Raw genomic sequence first — 23,999 nt, 5'->3', positions numbered from 1 at the left:
TAACCCCTAATCAGCCAAACCCCCAAAAAGCAAGTACCCTAATTAACATATTAATCCCTAATCCGCCAAACCCCCACAACGCAAATAACTAATTTAATTACTAAGCCCCCTAACCTAACACCCACTAAATTAACCCCAAATTACATAAAATAATAAATTATAATTAAAATAAAAAATCCTAACAGTACTTAGAAAAATAAACCTAAGATTAAATTAAAATAAATTAATCTAAAATTACCAAAAATAAAAAAGTCTAACATTACAGAAAATAAACAAAATTATCCAAAATAAAAAAATTAAACATAATCCCTATCGGCTAGATTACGAGTTTTGCGTTATACTGAAAAAGCAGCGTTATCAGGTTATAACGCTGCTTTTTCACTATCGCTGGTATTACGAGTTTTGCAGATTTAGGGGCACCGCACACTTTTTTGGCCTTACCGCAAATCAACTTACGCAATTTGCGTATAGTCTATTTTCAATGGGACTTCCATAGCGCCGGTATTACGAGCTTGTCCTGGGAGGCCAAAAAGTGAGCGGTACACCCTATCCCGTCAAGATTCGTACCGCATTTTAAAGTCAGTAGTTATAAGTTTTACACTACAAAGCCGTAGCATAAAACTCATAACTAAAGTGCTAAAAAGTACACTAACACCCATAAACTACCAATTAACCCTTAAACCGAGGCCCTCCCACATCGAAAACATTAAAATTAAATTAGTAACCCCTAATCTGCCGCTCCGGACATCGCCGCCACTATAATACACATATTAACCTCTAAACCGCCGTACTCCCGCATCGCAAACACTATTTAAATATTATTAACCCCTAATCTGCTGTCCCTAACATTGCTGCCACCTACCTACATTTATTCACCCCTAATCTGCCGCGCCGGACATCGCCGCTACTATATTAAATTTATTAACCCCTAAATCAAAGTCTAACCCTAACACCCCCTAACTTAAATATAATTAAAATAAATCTAAATAAAACTTACTATCATTACCTAAATAATTCCTATTTAAAACTAAATACATGTCACCGCTAATGAATTTCCTTGATGCCCTCTCTAGTTTATCCAGGGCCTAAACAAGTAAGCATGTATACGCAAGAGTAAATGTCACTGCACTGTGACCACGCACATGCCCTTGCTGTAGATGCTGGACGCAGCTTGTGGTAGTCATGTGACATTATATTATGGTCACAGGTACCGTATGTGTAGTTTGGCGGGAAGATGCAAAATTGTCAATTGTCTGTGTTGTTACTGTGTTCTTCAGAAACAAAAAAAAGGTATAACATGGCAGCTTCCATTGCCTGGGAGAGTTTGCAGAGGAGCACTGGCAGGACAAAGGGGTTAATGGCACTTTTAAAAGATGGCACTTTACAGGCATTCACATATTTAATGTGCAGTGTTAAATTTACCAGTAATATGCTAATCTCCAATTGTTTTATATCCATTTAATATCTTGGATAACAGAACGGAAAATCCATTATGCAGCAGTCTATGACAGCCCAGTAGGTTAAATGTGTTATAGGCAATATGGCACAGTTACTGTGCACTTCTATTCCTATTAAAAGTTGTCAGTTTACATCTAGCTGATACTTTTACTCCAACTTTTATTCTTTCTCCCTCAGTCTTCGCTTCTTCTCCCTTACCTATAGATGAATCCAGTTTTATTGTTACCAATGTCTTTGCATTTTGTGTCAGTGCTTTTCTTCATATCAAAATACATTTAGAAAAATTGATACTTCAGTGTCTGTGTGTAAGTGTTTGTGTGTAATGGGAGTTTTGCTGTTAGGGCGGCATGGAATGTCCTAGCCATTTGGCTGTCCTGAAGCCATAGCCGCTTCCTAAATGGGATTGCAGGCTGGAGGGTATGCCTAGATTCATAGGCACTTCCCCCTGACTTTGTTCCAATGTAGACAAATAAGTATGGGCAGGAAGGTGTTAACAACAGTGAAGCGCTGTGCAATCTGAGGTGTGTGTATGTGAGTGGTATGTGTGTGAGTGGTGGATGTGTTTGTATGTGTATTGTGCGTATGTGCATGTGTAGTGTTTGTGTGTGGGCATATGTTTGTGTGCGCTTTGACAAAATATCAAGCATGACAATCTGTAACCAAAATGAAATCAAGCTTTTTAAAGGTAATTTAACTGCTACCTAAAGTGTGTTCCTGTGTGTGTGTTTGTGTTCGTGTGTGTGTGTGTGTGTGTGTGTATCAGACTGGTGTGTACACACAAAATATCTGACACCTAGAGCATATTGGACTAATGCCCTATTTTCTTGGTTCAGTCCTGATTTTGGCCTGCTGTTCCATGAAATAAAATTGTTTCAGGAGTCAGAGGACTTTCTATCTGCCCTGAGGTGTGGAGCTTGGAAGGGATGTTTTGCTATGGGAATCCAATATATAATTACAATAAAAGTATGTAGAATTTTTTTTAATAAAATCGCAATTGTAATATTTCATAAAAAGCAATGTGACCCCCTATATAGCACAGCCTTAGTTGTTATTGTTTTTTTGTTTTTTTTTTTTGGTGTGGCATACGCACATATGCTGTAAGGGCCTATGCACCTGTACACCTTTTCAGAGGGTCAGCAGTAGCTTGTATGACACAAATTATGTTTTCAGATATCACAGCCATCTCTCTGAGCATGTATTGTGTTTGAAAACTGGTGCACAGGCCCACACAGGATATGTGTGTATATCACTGAAAAAACAGTAATAGCTTCTACTATAAGTATTTTTATATCTACACTTCTATATTTTCCCATTAGACATCTTGATATCTGAATCCCTTAAAGTTTTTCTTTACCAACAACTGGTTGGTGGATCTTTCCAAACAAAAAATAATAAAATTAATTCCGCATAAATATCAGAATTGGTGCCTGTCATGGCTAATGATAAACAAAATTTTATTAAAACATGAAAAGATTGGATTTCTACAGCTCTATTCTGATTTAGATTAGAATTAATAGATTATATTCACAAAAACAAATAAGTAATTTTCCTTACTAGCTAACCGGGGAGAAATGCTATCTTTGCTTTGGTCATTTTTATCCAACCATTATGAGTCAGTACAATACTGGGGAGGTAGGAGAAAGCATAACTAGCCTACTTTTGTAAGGAAGTTCTGTGAGGTGCACAATATCTAATATTTATTATGGTACAGGATGTTCCTTCATGGTGTCATCGAACATTGTAATTTTCACACTTTGTCAACATTTGTAAAAATTTACCATTGGGTATAAACATACAACTTAAATTATCTCAGTGTACAAGGTAGACTTCTTAGATATTGGATACTACTAGTTTTAATTGTCTCCCTCTCAAGAAACACAGGAGTTCTGGTTAGTATCATAAATATATTGCTTTATTATATGCACATCATTTCAATTTCACAAATGACTTCCAGTAGAGCATATGGTTCCTATCCACATTTTATAGAGCAAATAATTTTAATTATACATATATTTATTACTTTTTCATTTTAATAAATCTACATTACTTAATAAATTTGCATTCCTTAGTAGGCTCAAGTTATCCCATCACATCCCATAATCCTTGGAGAGTAAATCCATCCTTCAATTTTTCTACTGCAAGTCCAAGTTCTTCAGAAAATACAGCCTCACGATCTTGTTGCTGTTTTATTGTTCCCCACGAGAAAACAAAAATGAAACAGTAGAATTGTATAATCAACAAATTAATAGAAAGATAATGCAATAGCACTTAAAGGGACAGTCTACAACTATGTAAACATTAAGCCATATCTTAGATCTATTACTGAATTTCCTATTGCACCCCTGCAACCGTTACTTGGCATCAACAGAAAAAAAAATATTTTAGATAGAATCTTTGTTTCTGTTGGTTAGAAATGGCCGCTCAGCTCCACCTAACAATGATGTAATTGTCACAGTGCTTTTTAATCATCCAATAAGAAGAGGATGACTAGTTAACTTTTGGTCTCAAGTGTTGGTCGATTCGCGAATGCACTACATTAGGCGGAGCCAAACAGCAGGAACTTAGATGCTTTTTTTCCCTCCTGAGTGCACACAGACTTCCGCTTTGCACAAGATGTGCATGCATATTTGCAGAAGATGCGCATGCGTATTTGTCAATTCAATACATCACTTGTGTTAGATTGAAAGAGAAAGGTACTGTAAGGGAGTAGGAAGGAGGATTGGAAGGAGTTTGGCGGCCATTCCGCATATAAACGTCTTTTTACAATATCTTTTTAGCTGTTCATGACACATAACAGTTGCAGAAGGAAATTCAGTAAAAGATTTAATGTATGGCTTAATGTTTACATGGGTGTAGACTGTCCCTTTAAAGCCAGATATTAAAAAAACTTGCCTGCATGGAGAGAAATCAGCCTTATTTTGTAATGTAAGCGTCTCTCCTTCACATCAAGAACCCTTTGTGTTTCTAACATTTTGTTTTAGGCACCTCTCCGTACTGACGAGACGTCTTAGATCAGTGGCAAGCTTTTAAATATCAGTCCCTTAGTCTGAACTTCAAATGAGCATTAGATTTTTTTTCTTAATAATGTCAGTTCAATTTTCTGCTAATCACATTATATGTATATACTGTGAATACTTGCATATGCTCGGTAGGAGCTAGTGCCTCAGAATGTGTGCATATAAAAAAAATGCATGCTCTATATAAATCGTGAAAGTTTAATTTTGACTATAGTGTTCCTTTAACATTTAATCAAAAATAAAGACTGTAAAAACTAAAAGAGCCTACCTTGTTGCCATCAGCAAAATATGCCTGTAAAGATAAGATATAAGATAAGCTCTTTGCATGCAAATCACTTCTGTAATATAGGTAATGACACTTTTAATACATATTTTTAACATATTAAGTCACAGGAGTAGAAAACAAGAATTATAGTGAGTTTTACCCTGAATCGATAATCTTTTAAACCATACAACACCATACCAAAATAAGAGCACACTAACCACTGGCTTAACATTAATAAAGGGACATGAAACACAATTTTTTCTTTCGCGATTCAAAAAACGCATGCAATTTAAAAAAACGTTCCAATTTATTTGTATCATCTAATTTGTTTCGTTTTCTTGGTATACTTTTTTTTTTAAAAAGCATATCTAGATAGGCTATGGGGCTTCTGATTGGTGGCTGCATATGTACTCCTCATGTTAATGGCTCACCCATGTGAATTGCTGTTCCTTCAAAAAAGCAAAAAAGATAATAGAAGTAAATTGGAAAGTAGTTTAAAATCATATTCTCTATCTAAATAATGAAAGAAAAAAAAAATGGGTTTCATGTCCCTTTAACCCCTTCGTGACCAGACCACTTTTCCATTTGTTGACCGTCTGGGACCAGGGATATTTTTGCATTTCTGCCGTGTTTGTGTTTAGCTGTAATTTTCCTTACTCATTTACTGTACCCACACATATTATATACCGTTTTTCTCGCCATTAAATTGACTTTCTAAAGATACTATTATTTTCATCATATCTTCTAATTTACTATAAAAGAAATATATAAAATTTGATTAAAAACACACACTCTTTTTCTAACTTTGACCCCAAAATCTGTTACACATCTACAACCACCAAAAAAACTCCTATGCTAAATAGTTTCTAAATTTTGTTCTGAGTTTAAAAATACCCAATGTTTACATGTTCTTTGCTTTTTTTGCAAGTTATAGGGCAATAAATATAAGTAACATTTTGCTATTTCCAAACCATTTTTTTTTTTCAAAATTAGCGCTAGTTACATTGGGACACTGATATCTGTCAGGAATCTCTGAATATTCCTTGACATATACATTTTTTTTTAATAGACAACCCAAAGTATTGATCTATGCCCATTTTGGTATATTTCATGCCACCATTTCACCGCCAAAAGCTGCATCCAGGTGAATTCCGAAAATGTCAGGGTGGTGAAAAAATCCTTTCACCACCCTGCCATTTTCGGAATCCACCGGGATGCAGCAAAGGCATCGGAGCATTACAAAAGCAACAACTAATCGCCCACCTTAAAGTATTTGAAAAAGAAAAAACTAACCGCCCGCATCAAGTATTAAAAAACAAAAAACAAAAAAAACGCCCGCATCAAGTATTAAAAAAAACCCCAAAAAAACAAAAAAAAAAAACCCACAGCCCACACGAAATATAACAAAGAAATAAAAAAATCCTACACGAAGTATTAATTCCTAAACAGCAAAAACCCCACATTGCTATATACCTAATTTCCCTATTAACCCCTAAACCGAAAAACTCCCACATCACAATAAACCTAATTAACTTATTAACCCTTTAAACCGCCAAAAACCAAAACGCAAACAACTATCTAAATAACCAAGTACCCTAACCTAACACCCCCTAACCTAATACCCCATTAAATAAACCCAAATTACCTAAACTTATACATTCTAAAGTTACAAAAAGTTTACAAAAAATAAAAAAAAGGCAAACATTACAGAAAATAAAAAAATCAAATTACCAAATTTAACAAAATTAAACCTAAATCCCTATGAAAATAAGAAAGACCCCCCAAAATAAAAACACCCCCTACTCTAAGAATAAACTACCAGTAGCCCTTAAAAGGGCTTTTTGCAGGGCATTGCCCCAAGATAATCAGCTCTTTTACAAAAAATATACAAAGTCCCACCTAACATTAAACCCTCCTCCGATTAAATTAGCCAATAGGACGAGAGCAAGTGAAATTCTGTTGGCTGATTTGAATAGCCAGAAAAATTTCACTTGCTCTCATCCTAATGGCTGATTTGATCAGCCAATAGGATTTGAGTAGCTCTCATCCTATTGGATGATTTGAATTGGAAGAATCAAATTAGCCAATAGGAATTAAAGGGACGCCATCTTTAATCGCGTACCTTGAATTCACTATTCCGCGTACGGCGGAGAGCGTATGAAGAGGATCCTCCATGCTCCATGGCTCTGCGGTCGCCGGTCTGCAGTTCCAGGGAGGGTCGCCGGTCTTCAGCTCTGCAGTCTTCAGCACCGCTCTGCGCAGGATGTTCCTGGAAGAAGAAGAGGTTGCGCTTGGAAGAAGACTTCACCGCCTGGAACAGGACCTTCTCCGCCGGACTTCAGGAACCGTGAGTACCAAACTGGGGGTTAGATTTAGTATTTTTTAAGGGTTTTTTTTTGGGGGGGGGTTGTTTTATTTAGATTAGGGATGGGCAGTAAAAGAGCTAAATGCCCTTTTAAGAGCAATGCCCAAACATTTTCAGGGCAATGGGTAGTTTAGGTTTTTTAGTGTTAGGTTCTTTTATTTTGGGGGGTGGGGGGTTTAATGTTAGGTGGGACTTTGCATATTTTTTGTAAAAGAGCTGATTATCTTGGGGCAAAGCCCCGCAAAAAGCCCTTTTAAGTGCTACTGGTAGTTTATTCTTAGAGTAGGGGTTTTTTTTTTTTTGGGGGGGTCTTTTTTATATTCATAGGGATTAGGTTTAATTTTGTTAAATTTGGTAATTTTTTTTTTTTTTCTGTAATGTTAGCTTTTTTTTTTTTTGTAACTTTAGAATGTATTAGTTTAGGTAATTTGGGTTTATTTAATGGGGTTTTAGGTTAGGGGTTGTTAGGTTAGTGTACAGTACTTAGTTATTTAAATAGTTATTTGCGTTGTGGGTTTTGGCGGTTTAAAAATGTTTGTTTTTTTTTTTAAAGTTTAAAAATGTTGTATATAAAGAAATATACTTAAAGTAGATATTAAAGAAATTTTGTATTTATTTAGGACAGTAGTTTGTCCAATTAGAGTGTGTCTATATCTGTAGTTTATTATATAGAAAATAGTTTTGATATATTTAAGATAGTAGTCCATTAAAATTATAGTATTGCTACACCTGTAGCTTAAATTTTTATATAAAAGAAGAGTTACAAAATACATTGTTTCTACATCTGTAGTTTAAAAAATAATTAGACTGCCCTCTGGGCAGGCTTATCAACTAGTATTAAATAAAAAAAATCAAAAAAATCAGTAATGGTCTGATATAACCGGAAAAATAATCTGAATAGGTATTATTCTAAAAATGATCCATTTAAATCAGTCTTACAAACTAGTTTTTTAAATCGATTTGATTTAAATTAAATTCACCCTGTTTCAAACAATGCAACAAATATAACACTTCTGCTCTTACTATGATGTGAGCTAAACTGAAGTGAAAGGCACAGCTCTCAAAAAGCCAGTAACATCAAGTGCACTGCTCTTGTCACAGGATGCAACAATACGCGCGCTACAAGATTGCACCACCCAGTATAAACTACAGAGATTTATTAACTGGGTTCTGTAATGAGTTAAAATAAAACAATGGCTTTAAAGAGAGATGCAGGTACAGGAGGAAAAACAATAGCATAATGAGTAGTAACCATGTCCCTGTAGTTGTACCCAGCGTCCCTTTAACATTTGCCGGTGTAACTGGGTGGTGCACAGGCATTACAGAATGTATTCATACATTTCTAGTCTAACCATCAGGGAAACAGCAACTGGTTGCCAGGTGTATATACTCAGATCATGTATACTTCATACTCATGGCTTTGAAGGTAAATATGAAGAGGAATGACAGATTACTTAACTAACAGAATAAGAAATAAAATAAAAAAAGGAGTAAATAAAGAATTTTGCGCCTTACTTTTCAGATTATCGCTAATATACATTTGTTTCCCTTCAGACAAACTTCCTGTATCCTTTTCATTTTCTTGGTTTTAAAACTATGCTAGTTATTAAAAAAAATCTTACCGCAAATGCATCTGTGTGCTCGTCCGCTTCTATTTCAACATCATCCTGAATTTGTTCTACGGTCAGTTCTTCCAGAGCTTGTGGCTAATTAACATGAAAATGAATTAAACTACTTGTGATAATAGCTGAAACCTCATAACATATTGCAACACTCAGAGACACCAACAATACTTAAAGGGACAGTAAAGTCAAAATTAAATGTTCATGATTCATGGTTCATGAAGTAACTTTTCAATTTACTTCTGTTATCATTTGCTTCTTTCTCTTGGTATCTTTTATTGAAGAGTAAAACTAGGTGGGCTCATAAGAGCTCAGGAGTGTGCATGTGAATTCAATATGGCAGCAGTGTTTTGCAACATTTGTAGCTTTGCTATACAATGTTGCAAAACACTGCTGCCATAGAGTACTAAAGACACGTGCACACTCCTGAGCTCTTATAAGCCTACCTAGTTTTACTCTTCAATAAAAGATACCAAAAGTACAAAGCAAAATTGATAACAGAAGTAAATTGGAAAGTTGTTTACAATTGCATGCTCTATCCGAATTACGAAAGTTTAATTTTGACTTTACTGTTCCTTTAACATTTATAACAATTAAAAAATGTAAATTAAATTCTAAAGCACCTCTTTAAAGGTTTATATGAGAAGCACACTCTCGGAACAAACACCAGCTCAATAACTTATAAATATATATAAAAATGGTATTACCAGTCATAAAAGAAGCACAACTGAAATAAATGGCAGTCTGCTTTAAAGGAACACGAAACTCAAATTTTGCCTATAGTGATTTAGACAGAACAAACAATTTAAAAAAAAGTTTCCAGTTTACTTCTATTATCAGATTTGTTTTGTTCTCTTGGTATTATTGTTGAAGAGATACCTAGGTAGGTAGCGTGCACATGTGGGGAGCACTACAAGGAAGGAAAAAAGTGCTGCTTGCCAGTGTAAAACATTCTTGCAAAACTGATGCCATATAGTGCAGACCTGTGCATGCTCTTTAGCTTATTTTCCTGCTTTTCAACATGGGTTATTTAAAGAACAAAGACAACGTGATAACAGAAATAAATTGGAAAGTTGTTTACAAAGAAATGCTTTAACTGAACCATGAAAGAAAATGTTTTGGTTTCATGTCCCTTTAAGATAAAACCACTCTGTATGTCTGTATATATTAAATATAAACTAATATCTTATATATAACACTAGATGAATCATCTACAATCCTAAACTATAATTCCAAACCTCTATTATTAATAGGAATTTGGGCTAACAAAAAAATAAAAATATATAAAAACATTTTTTTACCTTTTCTTCCATTTCATAATCTACCCCAAATATGGGGCTTGCAGAGTAAACTCTGTGAAGTGAGTTGATTTCCTTGACAGAATCCTGGAGTTTTTCAACAGGATCTATTTTAAATCCTAGGACATATCCACCACTCTGAGATGCAGAGAAAAGGAAGGTTCAGAAAACATACGTTAGCAGTTGATTTGGAGACAAAGCAAAATAAGATTTAAAAAAAAAAAAAAAAAAACAATCGGCCATTTTACAACTATTTCCATAAATCCCAGACAGTACTGATGCATTGGGCTGTTACATTGGGAATACTCTGAGCTTTCCCACAAACACATCAACAAACATACAATTCTGATATTTGCTGCTGCAACAAAATAAAAAATGTTAATACTTACTTTATTTTTGGAATATTTAACTGAAATGATCTCCTCACATACTGATAGTATACTTATATCTGTTTTAACACAGTGTATGTGTATTGTATCTGTTTTTCATATTCCAATAATTTCTGCTAAACACATATTTTGTAATATGGATAAGTACCTGGTTATTAGTGATGTTTTATCTCTTTCTTGATTATGTCTAAATAATAATATTAGCCTCTGCAATGCTTTTAATTTTCTTACATGACATGTACAGAAATGCAATCACTTATTAACTAACAAATTAGTTCTCTTGGTATCTTTTATTAAATTGTATTGCTCGGCTAGTTCAGGAGCAGGCACGTAACTTTAGCCATGGGACAGCAGTGTTAATAACAATGCTATACACAATTGTAAACACTGCTGCCAAAAACCATTGCACATACACGTTCCTGAGCTCCTATGAACCTACCTGGATTTAGTCTGCAACAAAAGATACAAGGGGAACTAAGACAAATCGATAATAGAGGTAAATTGGAAAATGGTTTAAAATTGCATGGTCTATCCTGAATTATGGAGGTTTCATTTTGAATTCACTGTCCCTTGAAGAGCAATGCATTCAAAGCACTAACTAAACTAAAGTATTTTAGTGGAGTTCACAAACCTACAAAATATGCAGTAACCCCCCCCCCATGATTTATTTTTCTTTCCTAACTTTGGGGTAAAAAATCCAATTGGAGGCTGTATCGCCTAAATGATATACTTAAATATCAGCATTCTCCTACATCTGTCATTTTATTTTCATATATCCTTATTTCTCTTATAAAATGCAAATTTGCAGGCACCCAAATAGATTGACCAAACAAGGTAAGTGGAAAAAATTAACTTAAGTCAAAGTGGATTGCCATTTCTCTCTGAAACTAGAATATTCTGCAGTTTAAATATGAATGCTTAAGGTGTAGCCATAAAGTAGGCTTAATATTTTGGAAATAATGACTCACACTGTTGTTAACCATGTATGCAGCCTAACGCAAATGTATTTTTTTTCCAAGAGGTGACATTTTTACCTCGTATCCAATAGCCATGTGGGGCTCAACAAGAACAAAAACAAGAGTGCAGCTCTGAAGAGTTTGTTGTGAAGAATATTGGAATGTAAAATATTATTAACTTCTGTCGGGTTAGCGCGTGAGTGATAAGTGTTAGTTTTTTCTTCTACCCTCTCCATTGGTGTCTATCGGGCGAATATCAATAGTCCTCAAGTTAGCGTGTCGGGTTTTGCTTGCGTGCAAACTTTTTACTTTCAAAATAGTAATGCGTATGCTACCCGACATAAAAAAAGCTTACTTCTAGTGAAGTTTACGCTCGAGCAAAAGCGCAAAATACCTCTTTACTTGTAATCTAGCCCTCAGTGTTTTAAAGTAAGATGTTTTACATTGGTAAAAAGCATGATTTAGGCTCTCTTTAGATTTAATACATTCAGTTTTAACAGTCATATATACCAATTAGAATCAATGTTTAATTCCATGAGATCACAATCAATCTGTCTGACTTTGTATAGTAAAAACTTCAAAGTTTGAAAATCAGTGTTTAACATAGAATTGACTGCAGAACACACACATGCACTGATATATCCTTGATTGCCCAGAACACATATTACAAACCAAGGTGTCAGTCGCTCCCAAATAATTCACTTGCAGCTATGGTTTAAAGCAACATTAAACACTAAATACATTTTATACGCATTGTATTGAGGTTATTCCCCGCCTCCCTCTAGACATGGGTGCAACCAGGTTGAAGTTTAGATTTCACTGCATTTGATTGCTGATGTATTTCCACATGTTTAGCAACTCTCCTTCAGATAACTGCAGTGTAACCTAGGTTCGAGAATGGCGGCACCCATAATTAGAGGGAGGGGCATGAAATATATTTTGTTTTTTTATAGTCCATTTAACTTTGATTAATTGGAATACGCAAAACAAATAAATTCATTTAGATGTATTTATATATTTACCTGTTGAGAACTCTCTATCACAAGGGCTAGGCCAAATTTTGAGTCTCTGATCTTAATGGAGCGCTAATTATGAAAGGAAAAAATACAAATAAAATGTTTAATTATTTGTATAATGTTCAAGAACTGACAACAACACATGCTATCTCGAGTAGCATGACATTTTTTTTGTAACATACAATACAATAATATACTTAACAGTATAGAATAGTGCATAAACATAAAATCTGTGCTTCCTCACAAAAAGAAATGTGCATTTAAATACTCAGAACACTAGTCAACTTACAATCTGTAGGTAAGGGATGCTGACGTTAAAGCTGTCATTCATGTTGGCATGCCAAACTATCCTCACATTAGTTATAAAGAAAGTTCCCAGATTACCCTAAAAGGAAAAAAGTACGTTTTCATGACTTGGCACAAGTAAGCATTAAGTTACAAGACATCAAAATCAAGCGCTAATGGAAGAATAATTTAATAATATGTACAAAGGGCACAACTTTACATTGTTTTATGTATGTAAGAGAAAACATAATCTGTATTATGTAAGACTTTTAAACATTTGAGATGAAGTTTATTAAAAGATAAAGGTTTTAATACCTATTCCACTGTCAGGGACTGCTCCACCACACCCCTTAAATAATGTGTGTGGAACCACTCATTACACAACCCAGAGGCCCTACCTCTCTTTCTATGGCTCCACCGATAAAACACCTGTAGGACACCCCACAAAGATAATTGGATGCCAATTTCCTCATAGCCAAGAGCAGGTCACTGCAGACCTCACAATATCATCTACAGTAACTTCATATAGCTTTAAAATTATTATTCAACAATTTTTTTTATCTCGTAGTAATCTGACTGGAAGATCTTGGGACGTTTTTTTCACTATAACCCTATAACGAAATTTGGGGAGTTATACATTTCTGAAACCCTTCTTTGGTGAGGTTACTCACACTTTTTTAAGGTTTCGCATCCCTATTCTGTGTTTTATTTCCTGCACCACTGCGTAGTAATATTCTTGTCCCTTATCTGCCTCTCACCGCTTCCGGCTGACTTTCCTGCTACCTGTTGCTATGGGTAAAGCGGCCTGCTCTTAACCACTTGATTGCTATTTTTTTATCCTGGTAGAAATGCAGCTCCAGGGCCGGACTGCAAGTTGCAGTTCTGGTGTCTTCTTGCACTCAGTCACTTGTAAGGGAGAAATTGTACTACAGCATCTTAGGTGCTCTACAAACTTCTCTTTTTACACATGACTGAGAGCAAGAAGACCCCCCAGGCCAGCTGGCGCGACTGCACAATTGCTAGAATGAAAAAAAAAAAAAAAAAAGCCTAGTGGGTGGTTGAGGCCTTGGCCCCCCTTGCCCACCAGGCACCTGAATTTAGTTATGCCTTTAACCCCATGATGGCGGGCCTGATGGTTACTACAGAAATTCATAACAATGTACTTACTAGGGAACCCAGACAAACCTGACCATGCACTAGTACATGTTAGACTGTATAATAATGCTATATATTACATAACAAGAAAGCAACAATTTATTATTTACATAAAAAAAAAAATAATCATCAAATGTATAGGGAGTTAGTAAACTGATTCCACTGTCTCCGTAAGAATCATTTTTAAAATAAGAGATAGATTAATAGCATTAGGGGAAATTGATTGTTATTTACATTGCATTCTTGTATTTTTTACATGTACCTGGTCACTAGATAAATTCCATACGCCATTGATTTTATCATACACTTGCTCCTGCGGGAGAAGCCTCAGCTGTTTGTTTTGTATCAGGGCTCCTCTTAATTTGAGATCTCTATACATTTTAGATGTTTCATAAGCTCTAGAAAAAAAGCAAAAGGAGTGACAAAACAATAAATGTGCCTTAAGTATTTATGTAAAATATTATAACTTTGGAAATATGTAACCTGGTCAAAATGGCTATTTCACAAGCTAAAGCCACAGGACAATTACCTATGTACAGCGATGACTGATGTGAATAGCCTTGGACTACCAGGAACAATGTTTGTAAAAATAAACTCAAATCGAGTGTTATTGCATTTTGTTAAGATATAAAGTGCTTCGGTCTGACCCCGTAGTTTCTATAAGAAAGAAAAAATAAATAAATAAATATATGTTTACACAGTGATATTAAATAGACAGTGATAAAATTACTGAATTAATTAATAACACTAACTACTGCCTCTAGAGAATATTCTGTACCCGCCATCATTCATATAAATCAGCATTTAAGAATTTATTTTGCTTAATAAAATGTCCTTTCTTTGCTAAAAAAACAGGTGACATTTTGACATCATCATCATCATTTTCACAGCATTCATTTATTTACATCCTATGAGGATATGATGCCTGGGACTAGTATTCCAGACGGAATTTACCATTGGTTGAACAATGTAAACTGTTTAACCATTCCAGTGCCAAAAATAATACATTAAAATAGCTGCATGGGTGGTCCTCTGCAGGATGGGCATTCTCTCCTTTATTGGGAAGTAAATTAACCTGCTTATGGTATAGGATACCTCATCCCCTTCATTCACAACATACAGTAATATAAGGACTTTCCCATTTAAAAAAATGCTTTCAGGGTACCCCATCCTGCAAAAGGAACAATGCATATTGGTCTTCAGAGTCCCTATTATTTATATGATGGGCTATATTAAACATGCATATTTTTCATATAGCACTATAGCTTGCTGATATCAATTTGTTTATGTAAAGCAAGCTTTGGAGCACAAATATATTGTTGATCCTAAGCTGAACAAGGACAGTGATTGGCTCACTAGATGTGTTCAGTTCAGGACTAGTTGTACACTGTCTGGTAATAAAAGCATTTTCTTATTGCAACTTTATGTTTTACAGCTACAGTAAGTGGTATTTTGAATATGTCCAAACCAAAAAAAATTATGATGGACAGGTATGATCAATGGATTGTACAAAATAACCAAATAGGTTTCATTACTTACTGAATTAGCAGTTCGTGTTGTGATGGTCACAATGCAGTTGTAACCTACAGCTATTTAAAATAAATAACAAGTAAAAAAAAAATTATGAGACAAACAATAATACAGGTACAAATCCCCAAATCCTGAATTCCAAAATGCAAACTTTTTAAATAATATTTAAAAAAATTATAAGTCACAATCTTCTCTGCCTGTGTCTTTGGTTTGGTTGTTGTGTTCTAAAATGCAAATGATAGTCTATATCTAAAAAAAACAAATATTACCTTTCTGATTACAGTACTGTACTTCTCATGTTACTATGCATACAAAAGTATTAAAAATGATATAAAACTACCTTTAGGTTGCATGCATAAACTGAATTATGACATGTAAATACTGCCCAAATAACATAAGCGATTGTTGTTTACACTTGGTTCTATTCCATTTCCAAACTGTCCTATTTTACAGAGGCAAATATTCCAAAAGCCAAACTATTCCAAAATCCAAACATTTTCCAGTCCCAAGCAATTTGGTTTATTCATATGAAAACTATTGAATCTACACACAAACTTAAAAAATAAATAAAAATAAAATAAAGGAAAGTCTGTATTGCTAAAATAATTTACAAATATTTGAGAGAAAAAAATGTTTATTAAGACATGAACTTAGCTAATAGTTAAAAACTAAACAAATGTTTAGATCAGGGAATATTTTATATGGTAGGACTTGACATCGCTTCTTGACACTTTAAAATTACCTTCTACAATTATATTCCTGGCACCTTCTTCTTTTTTTTTTCTTTTTTTTTTAAATGTTCTAAATATATAAATCTCTAGAGCTCTGTCTTTCTTGCTTGGCTCCTAAAAAAATTGCTGGCTAGTGGCTACTCCATTTTATATGATGGAATAATCATAATTACTAGTGTCTGTATATGTATTAAATATAGTCTACAGCCCTAGATTTCAGTCCCCTTTTTACTTATAGGATTCATCACCTTTAGGTCTGCAATAATGTTCATTGCTCCATCTGAAAGAAGGTTCCTTAAACTGCTTTTACAGATTACAAACTAAACAAAAAACAACAGATGTTCATGTGGTCAACGCACCTGCTTTTTCTTGTCACATTTGTGGAGGTTTCTGACTGTCTAGCAGTGAGTGTTGCCTGTAGCTGCCAGTTAGAATACATTTTGCAGTATAAACATGCATTTTCTGTTACTTCACCTGTTTTCACCTGTTCTTTGTGAGTGTGCACAGTTTGTTTATTTTTGTGGACTGCTAAGGACACCATAAACAGCTGTATTGGTAAACATGAAAAGCCCTTTATGATCTATTTTTAGTAATGCATGATTGATCTATGGACATTTTCCATCCACACATGCTCTGAGAGCTACTGAATCACAGTGAAAGTAAAAGTTTTCACTGACACATTTTGTTGGTGGTTACAATTTCTCCATTACTTTTGTGCACTGGGAAAGTTAGAGTCCGTTACATTGTATACCTAACGATAGGCTAACCGGACATAGTGAAATGTTACCATTACAACACAGTGTTTACAAACAGGCACTATCTTTTCTCATATGACACTAGCAGTGTTCTCCACAGAAAATGTTGCCAGCCGGATGGCATTAGAAAGTAAATGGGTATGGGCAAATTAACACTTTGCAATATTAGAACATTTTCTGTAATTTATAAAGTTTCTTAAACTAACCAAATCACATATTAATTGCATAACTTACAGAAACTGATTTAATGATAATTTGTGCTACAGACATTGAAAATTAGCTAATTTTAGGTTAATATTGGCTTAGATTCAAGCCGAGTGTTCAGTAAAATCAGACAGTTGGTGTGCCTATTAAATAGCTCCTGGGGAGAACTGCACTTGTAATTAGCAATGTATCAGAAATCATGATACGATCCAACTAGTTAATAATTAGTCTTCTTTTACATATTCTAAAGTTCCAATATAACCAAACTTAAGTTCCCACTAGATCGACAAGTGTATCAACCTGATGCAACACGGGGCGTGCAGTAAGTGGTTTGTATGGGATCGGCTGGTGAACAGGTGAGTACATAAACCATTGTGTCACAGGGGGCTGTTTTTGTTCTACAATTTTACATCGACAAGGCCATCAGGGCCTAATGTTTTTGATGTTTTTATTTAGGTGTGCTTCATCCTGCTGTCTGCACCCCCACCTGACACTGAGGACCCATTTTACAGCCAGAAACACAAGGGGGCTGAGACTAAGTGTTTTCCTTCCTCTTAGAAGGGAACAGCATTAGCGTTTATAGAGTTTGTTTTTATAACTAATATTTTAATGCTTTTATTAAAAGTTAATTTTCAATCATAGGATAGTGCAGAAATCTTAATTTTTTGGCACTGCAGATTTTCTTTGTATCCTGTGAAGTTACCATAGAAACTATGGAGCACAATAGTTGGTCCTGTGCACATTAGAAGTTAAACCTCAAGTAGTAATACTTCAATTACAGAAGATTGTTTTTACAAACTATCACAAAATACTTAGTTCAGTACAGTTATTTATTTATTTTTACTTTACTTACCCAAATTGACTCGGGGTAATGCCAATGAGTGCCAAATTATTCGCAAATTTGTTACTAAAAGTCTTCCTGAAAAGAAAAAAAAAATAAGGCACAAAAGTCAAAAGTAATCAATTATTTGCATATGGAAACTGCAATTTGTAAAAAAAAAATAATAAGTAATTTAATTGACAAATCATCCAACCTGCTATGTGCAGTTATTCATGTGCGGAGGATGATCTACAACCACATGCAACAGTATTTGTGTTGAAAAACAAAATAGGATTTAGCAGCTAAACAAAAAAATTGATGGGTTTAAAAATATCCAACTTTTTTCAAGTTATTTCATTTTATCGCACCATTTTTATCCAGCCTTATCTTAACTGTAACCTTTTTCTGTATCTAGTAAACCGATAGGATGCATAGTTGTCAATCTCATAATTTTAGTGTTTTCTTCTACAAATTGCTTCAGTAGGAATCCCATTCATGCTCAGTATTAGAAAAAAATGTATACAACTGCACTGCTTAAAAGGGACATGAAACCCCAATTTCTTTCTTTCATGATTTAGACAGAACATGCAATTTTTAACAACTTTCTAATTTACTTCTATTATCTATTTTGCTTCATTCTCTTGATATCTTTTGCTAAAAAGCATATCTATTACAAGCCATTGATTGGTGGCTGCACATAGATGCCTCGTGTGATTGGCTCACCCATGTGCATTGCTATTTCTTCAGCAAAGGATATCTAAAGAATTAAGCAAATTAGATAATAGAAGTAAATTGGAATGTTGTTTAAAATTCTATTCTCTACCTGAATCATGAGAGATTTTTTGGGGAGTTTAGTGCCCTTTAAGAAGAGCAGCTATTCCAATCAATTAGAAGAGTCCATGATTAGAAAAAAAAGTTTGTATTAGAAATTGATATAACAGAAAAATCTAGTTAAACAAGAAAAAAAAAAAAATTTTCACTTTTTATTTAAAACAATTTCTTAGTTAACATGAACTTTAACTGAACAAAAGCCAAATAAACAGCCAATAAATGTCCCTCTAAACAGACAAAAAATACTTTTCAACAGGCCCAAGGTGCTGAACTTGGAAAAAAAAAAAAGAAAAAGAAGAAGCTAAAAGGCTATGAGTAGAAGCCAGAAATGTGTAAAATGTGTATTCTGGTTGATTAGAATAGTCCTGTCAAATTATCCCAATGCAAACTAAGTATAGGGGAAATTTTTGCAGTGCAAATGCATCTGAAAAGCATCAGTTAAATGAATTACTGTGGGGCTTTTGAATGACTACAATTGGCTCCCTAATAGCAAGAGGTATGCCACACGTGACGGTCACATGACCAGAGCACTGTCTGTTGGAGTGGAGACATGGGCACATACGGTGTCTTCTATTACTGTATTAATGCAGTAGTAAAGTTTATGTAATGGGCAAAAAGTTTTATTTCCAATGACAATTTTTACACACCAATAAGACATTAAACATGGAAAGTTCCCTCACTGGATAACAATGATTGGTCCTTGGAGAATATTTTTATGCAGTTTGTGTTCGGCCTAACAAACAGTTTGTTTGCTGTTTGATACGATTATATCAAAATACTCAAAGATCAGTCTTTATTTTAGATTCTGATTTTATTAGCAGCCATTTCATCGAGGACCACATGCTTTTAATATGTTCGTTTTATAATGAAGGGAGATTTTACACCAGATTAAAAAAATGCTTATAGACTAAACAATAATTTCTTTCTCTCAGATTTTTAACTATAACTATAACATATAATAAGATGAGAAGAAAACTAAGGAGTGTTTTATAGTATACTAAAACATGATAATGGCAGTTTAACAACTTTGGAAGTACTCTGTATAATGTTATTTTTTTTAGTTTAGCTTTCCAACTAATATGCCGTTCACACCTACGCAACATTTCCAGAATTCATCCCTTCCTTACTCAAAAAACTACAAAAATACTCATTAATTCCCGCATTGATTATTGCAATCTACTTCTAAATGGCCTTCCAAAACACCACCTCTCCTGCCTCCAATCTATTATGAATGCTTCTGCTAGACTCATCCACCTAAGTCGCCGATCTACAGCAACTGCTCCGCTCTGCCAGTCTCTGCACTGGCTCCCCATACACTCTAGAATACAATTTAAAGAATTAACCGTAACTTACAATGCACTCAGCAGTCTAACTCCCAACTATATTTCCTCTCTCATTGTGAAATATTCCCCATTAGTCTTCTTTGATCAACCTCTGACCTACGTCTCTCCCCTCCTAATATCTCTACGTCCCACTCCCGTCACCAAGACTTCTTACGTGCTGCTCCTGTCCTCTGGAACTCTCTACCCCGATCCATAAGACTGTCTCCAACCTTGTATAACTTTAGACGCTCCTTGAAAACCCACCTATTCAGAGAGGCTTACCATCTCTCCTCCAGCTCTCCTCCTAACCAAACAAATACATGAACTGCCTGACTCACTGCTGTAACTACAACCGATGTGACAAGCTACCCCAACCTTATGTCTCTGCACCCTAAACCTATAGACTGTAAGCTCTCCGGAGCAGGGCCCTTTTCCTCCTGTATTAGATTTGTTTAGTTTTGTTTTGATCACAAATCCTTATCATTGTATACCCCTATCTTTGTACCCAGCGCTACGGAATTTGGCGTAGCTATACAAATAAATAAATGATAATAATAATATTTTTTTGAAAAAGAAGAGGCGCAATTCAGGAGTAAAATCCAAAATTTCTAACCTTTATTTGCAACTCTCCTTTGGAAATTCATTATAACAGTTCCAGTGCTATTTTATATGCTTTCACATTTAAATAGATACTTATTTAATAAATGTGTAATGTTTTGCCATATTAAACAGGGTTCTGTTTTTCTTTGTTAACCAGTTTATTATGCTCATGAATTAAAGCTTTGTACACCTCTCTCTCTTGGTGTGTATAATCCATAACGTAGAAAATATAAATAATTAAAAATATTAAACACATAAATGTAACTTTACCTCGGTCACCGTTGTTTCCTTTAGTGTCTTCAATGGAATCTAAGCAGTCTATAAGTACTTCTCCTGGTCTCATTTTCATTTGTCTAAAATACAAAGGACAATGGTAGGTACATCCTGACTTCTACTGCAGAAAGTAATTGATATACATTTTCAATAGCACATAACAAATACAGCATATGTATTGTTTGCATCACAGTGTTCTCCCCATCACCTATTAATGGGTACCTGCCTGGGTTTACTAACCTCCCAGGTAAAATTTAAGCCAATATTAATGGGACAGTATACACCAATTTTCATATAAATGCATGTAATAGACACTACTTTAAAGAAGAATGTGCACTGATGCGGATCTAAAAATCCAGTACAAAACCTTTGAAAAATGTACTTAGAAGCTCCAAGTTTAGCACTGTTGATTAAGTAGTCTGGGACACCAACTGAAAGGGGCTGGGTAAACAAAAAGAGCAGACACTCCCCACCTCCCCTGCATATGAAAACACAGATAACATAAACAGGAGCCTGCAGGAGTCTGTAAACGCACATATATGGGCTATATAAATGGATCATCTACAAAACATTTATGAAAAGAAAAATCTAGTGTACAATGTCCCTTAAAGCTAAAATGATTTTTTTTCAATGTGTGTTGCACACTTTATCATTAAATCAATGTATGTTAAATAATGCAAAGAATTTGTGCTTTTATAACCAACAAAAATGTTATTATACAGCAAAGAACTGCACTTCCCCTATCTGGCTACTTCATAACGTCATATATAAATATGGGATCACCTTGGAATATTGTTTTCCTTGCACAAAGTTTATGATAAAGAGAATTACACACTTCTACATGATCAAACTTGAAATGAAGAAAACTAAGTTCCACAAACCCACATACAAACACTGACCCAGAAACATATATGCAATTGACTCATACTGAGCAAGTTGCACATACTATGTGATGAGAAAGTGGAAGGGATGTACCACTGGGTGCAATAAAGACCTTTTATTTGTCAGCTTTTATTTTATTTGCCAATTTGTTCTGTTTGTACTATTTTTACATTTAAACATCAAATAACCTCACTCAAAACAGAGACTAGAGGGCTCTCTTCTAATACAGAAGAGGTATTCTCAAGAAACGTTGCACTATGTAATCCCAACAGCTACTTTATATTGAGGCCTCTCACCAGCACTATTCCAATCCATCAGATAAAAACCTTTGCATCAGTACTTTTTTGTATTCTAATTCAAGAATTTGTGCTTCTTGTCAACACAATTTACCTGGTGTAACAATGCTTAAGGCATGCATTGCATTTAATTGTTTGGCTATTATAAAATGTTAGTTAAAAATTAACGGGGAAAAAAAGAAAGAAAAGGGTTTACAGATTGTGTAATGAATTGAGTTTGTAAAAATCTGCAAAGAACCAAGACAGCTGCCAGTGATTAGTATATTTTTGCATGTTATTCTACTCTTTCTTTTTTTGTTCAGCAAAAAAATAGCTTATGTTTATCCAGTCTAAATATTGGATATGCAGATGTTCAGCGTTAATCACAAATGTAACTTGTAGATTACACTTTTTTTCCAAATCTTTTTATTGAGAAACACATGCATCATACAACACACATTTTGGGTTGACAACTTAATACATACAAAAATATTCAGAATACAAAAAAAACACTTCCCATTCTTGAAAGAAAAGTAGAGTTAATTAACAAAATTAGAGCTCCTGCAGTAATGTGTACAATAGGAACTATGTCCCACTCTAGGGAGCAACCCTCCATGTTCAAAGCAAACAGATGACTTTAGTCTAGATATCTATTATGGCAAATAAATACTTGAGTTATGTGTTTAATAACCATACATTTTAATGAGATAAAATATGGATCTCTACATCAAGTGTTAGGAAGTTGGCCATCCGTAGTCTAAAAGACTGGAATCTATGCCACAGCAGACACTTCTTCAATACGATCTCTATGCGCTGGATAATGATAAGCTGACAAGCACAGCTAAAGATGTTCTCCATACAGAGCATTAAGAGATTATTGCATCAGGTTATTGTGTATATTATTTAATGTAGGCTTTAATATTTTAAAATACTATTAATAAGATGCATTTTGCTTTTATAGATGGCTTCATTAACAGTCCGTGTACTGTCACGTTCACCCCCATGGCTGTATTAACATCCACTTTCACATCACTAACACAAACGTAGTTCACACATTCTTGGCTGTCAATGCGTTACAGCACATCTGCTGTTACAAAAGCATAACCGATGCAACACTTACTGTGGTGATATATCGAAGCGGACATCCCTGTCTTCCCACAGAGCGTCCAACACAGACAGCATATTGCCCGACTCCTAAAGTAGACTTTATACAGCAAAATGAAATAAACGTGAATCTTTCAGATCAGCAGCAGTAACCTTGGCAACCAGATCTTAATTATGTACCAAAGCGCATGCGCCTCTGGTGTAACATAACAATGCGCAGGTCTAATGGCTGCGCTCAATTGTGACGTGTTGTTTTAGTCTCAGCGTTTTACATACTTCCGCTTATGCAATATGCACGTGATGTCATGGTGGGATTCGAAACGGTTCAATCGAGCACAACTAAATAGCTACTCCCCTTTTAATTATTTTTATTTATTACAAGTATTTTGTATTCCGTTTTAGTATAGTTCAGTTACTGATAAAATACTTATAGGGGATATAGTCTATAGATTAAGATATTTTATATGGTTTATATTTTGGGGCAGCGATAATTGAGGGCAAGATTTATCAAAGTGAGAATAAGAAAATTCTCACATTTGTCGTAAAGAAAACCCCTCACAAATGATAACATATTTATGAAAGGTTATGCGCCGATAGAGTCGCAGCTTTCCATATGTGCGAACAAATTGACTCATAACCATTCACAAGTTTTAAGTATATGCGAATAAGTTGTCTGGAAATGCCTAATTCTTGTATTAATTTCTATTGGCATTTTAAAATGCCCGTATATATTCGCAGTTCTGATATATTTATGAAAAGAGATGCATGCAATATTCAATGCTTTTAATCTTGCCAATTTGTAGGTTGCGAGGAGTGAAAAATAAAGAGTGATATTGTTGTTTGTCG

General features: G+C 34.6%; 1 protein-coding gene across 1 annotated transcript; it reads right to left on the bottom strand.

Annotated features, from left to right (window-relative positions):
* Positions 1 to 3,348: 3,348 nt before the first annotated feature.
* BBS5 (Bardet-Biedl syndrome 5) lies at positions 3,349 to 23,387 on the bottom strand. The gene is made up of 12 exons (XM_053690073.1): positions 23,170 to 23,387; positions 20,890 to 20,972; positions 17,900 to 17,965; positions 15,366 to 15,415; positions 14,356 to 14,483; positions 14,089 to 14,224; positions 12,676 to 12,771; positions 12,393 to 12,455; positions 10,029 to 10,163; positions 8,728 to 8,811; positions 4,744 to 4,767; positions 3,349 to 3,639 (listed from the first exon to the last, which is right to left on the bottom strand). The coding sequence occupies exons 1-12, from the start codon at positions 23,229 to 23,231 to the stop codon at positions 3,538 to 3,540; spliced, it is 1,029 nt and encodes a 342-aa protein (XP_053546048.1). The 5' UTR covers positions 23,232 to 23,387; the 3' UTR covers positions 3,349 to 3,537.
* Positions 23,388 to 23,999: the final 612 nt, after the last annotated feature.

This window comes from Bombina bombina, chromosome 1 (genome assembly GCF_027579735.1).
Source record: "Bombina bombina isolate aBomBom1 chromosome 1, aBomBom1.pri, whole genome shotgun sequence".
Classification (NCBI taxonomy): Eukaryota; Metazoa; Chordata; class Amphibia; order Anura; family Bombinatoridae; genus Bombina; species Bombina bombina.
Note: the sequence above shows the minus strand (reverse complement) of the source record. Positions and strands in the feature narration are given on the sequence as shown.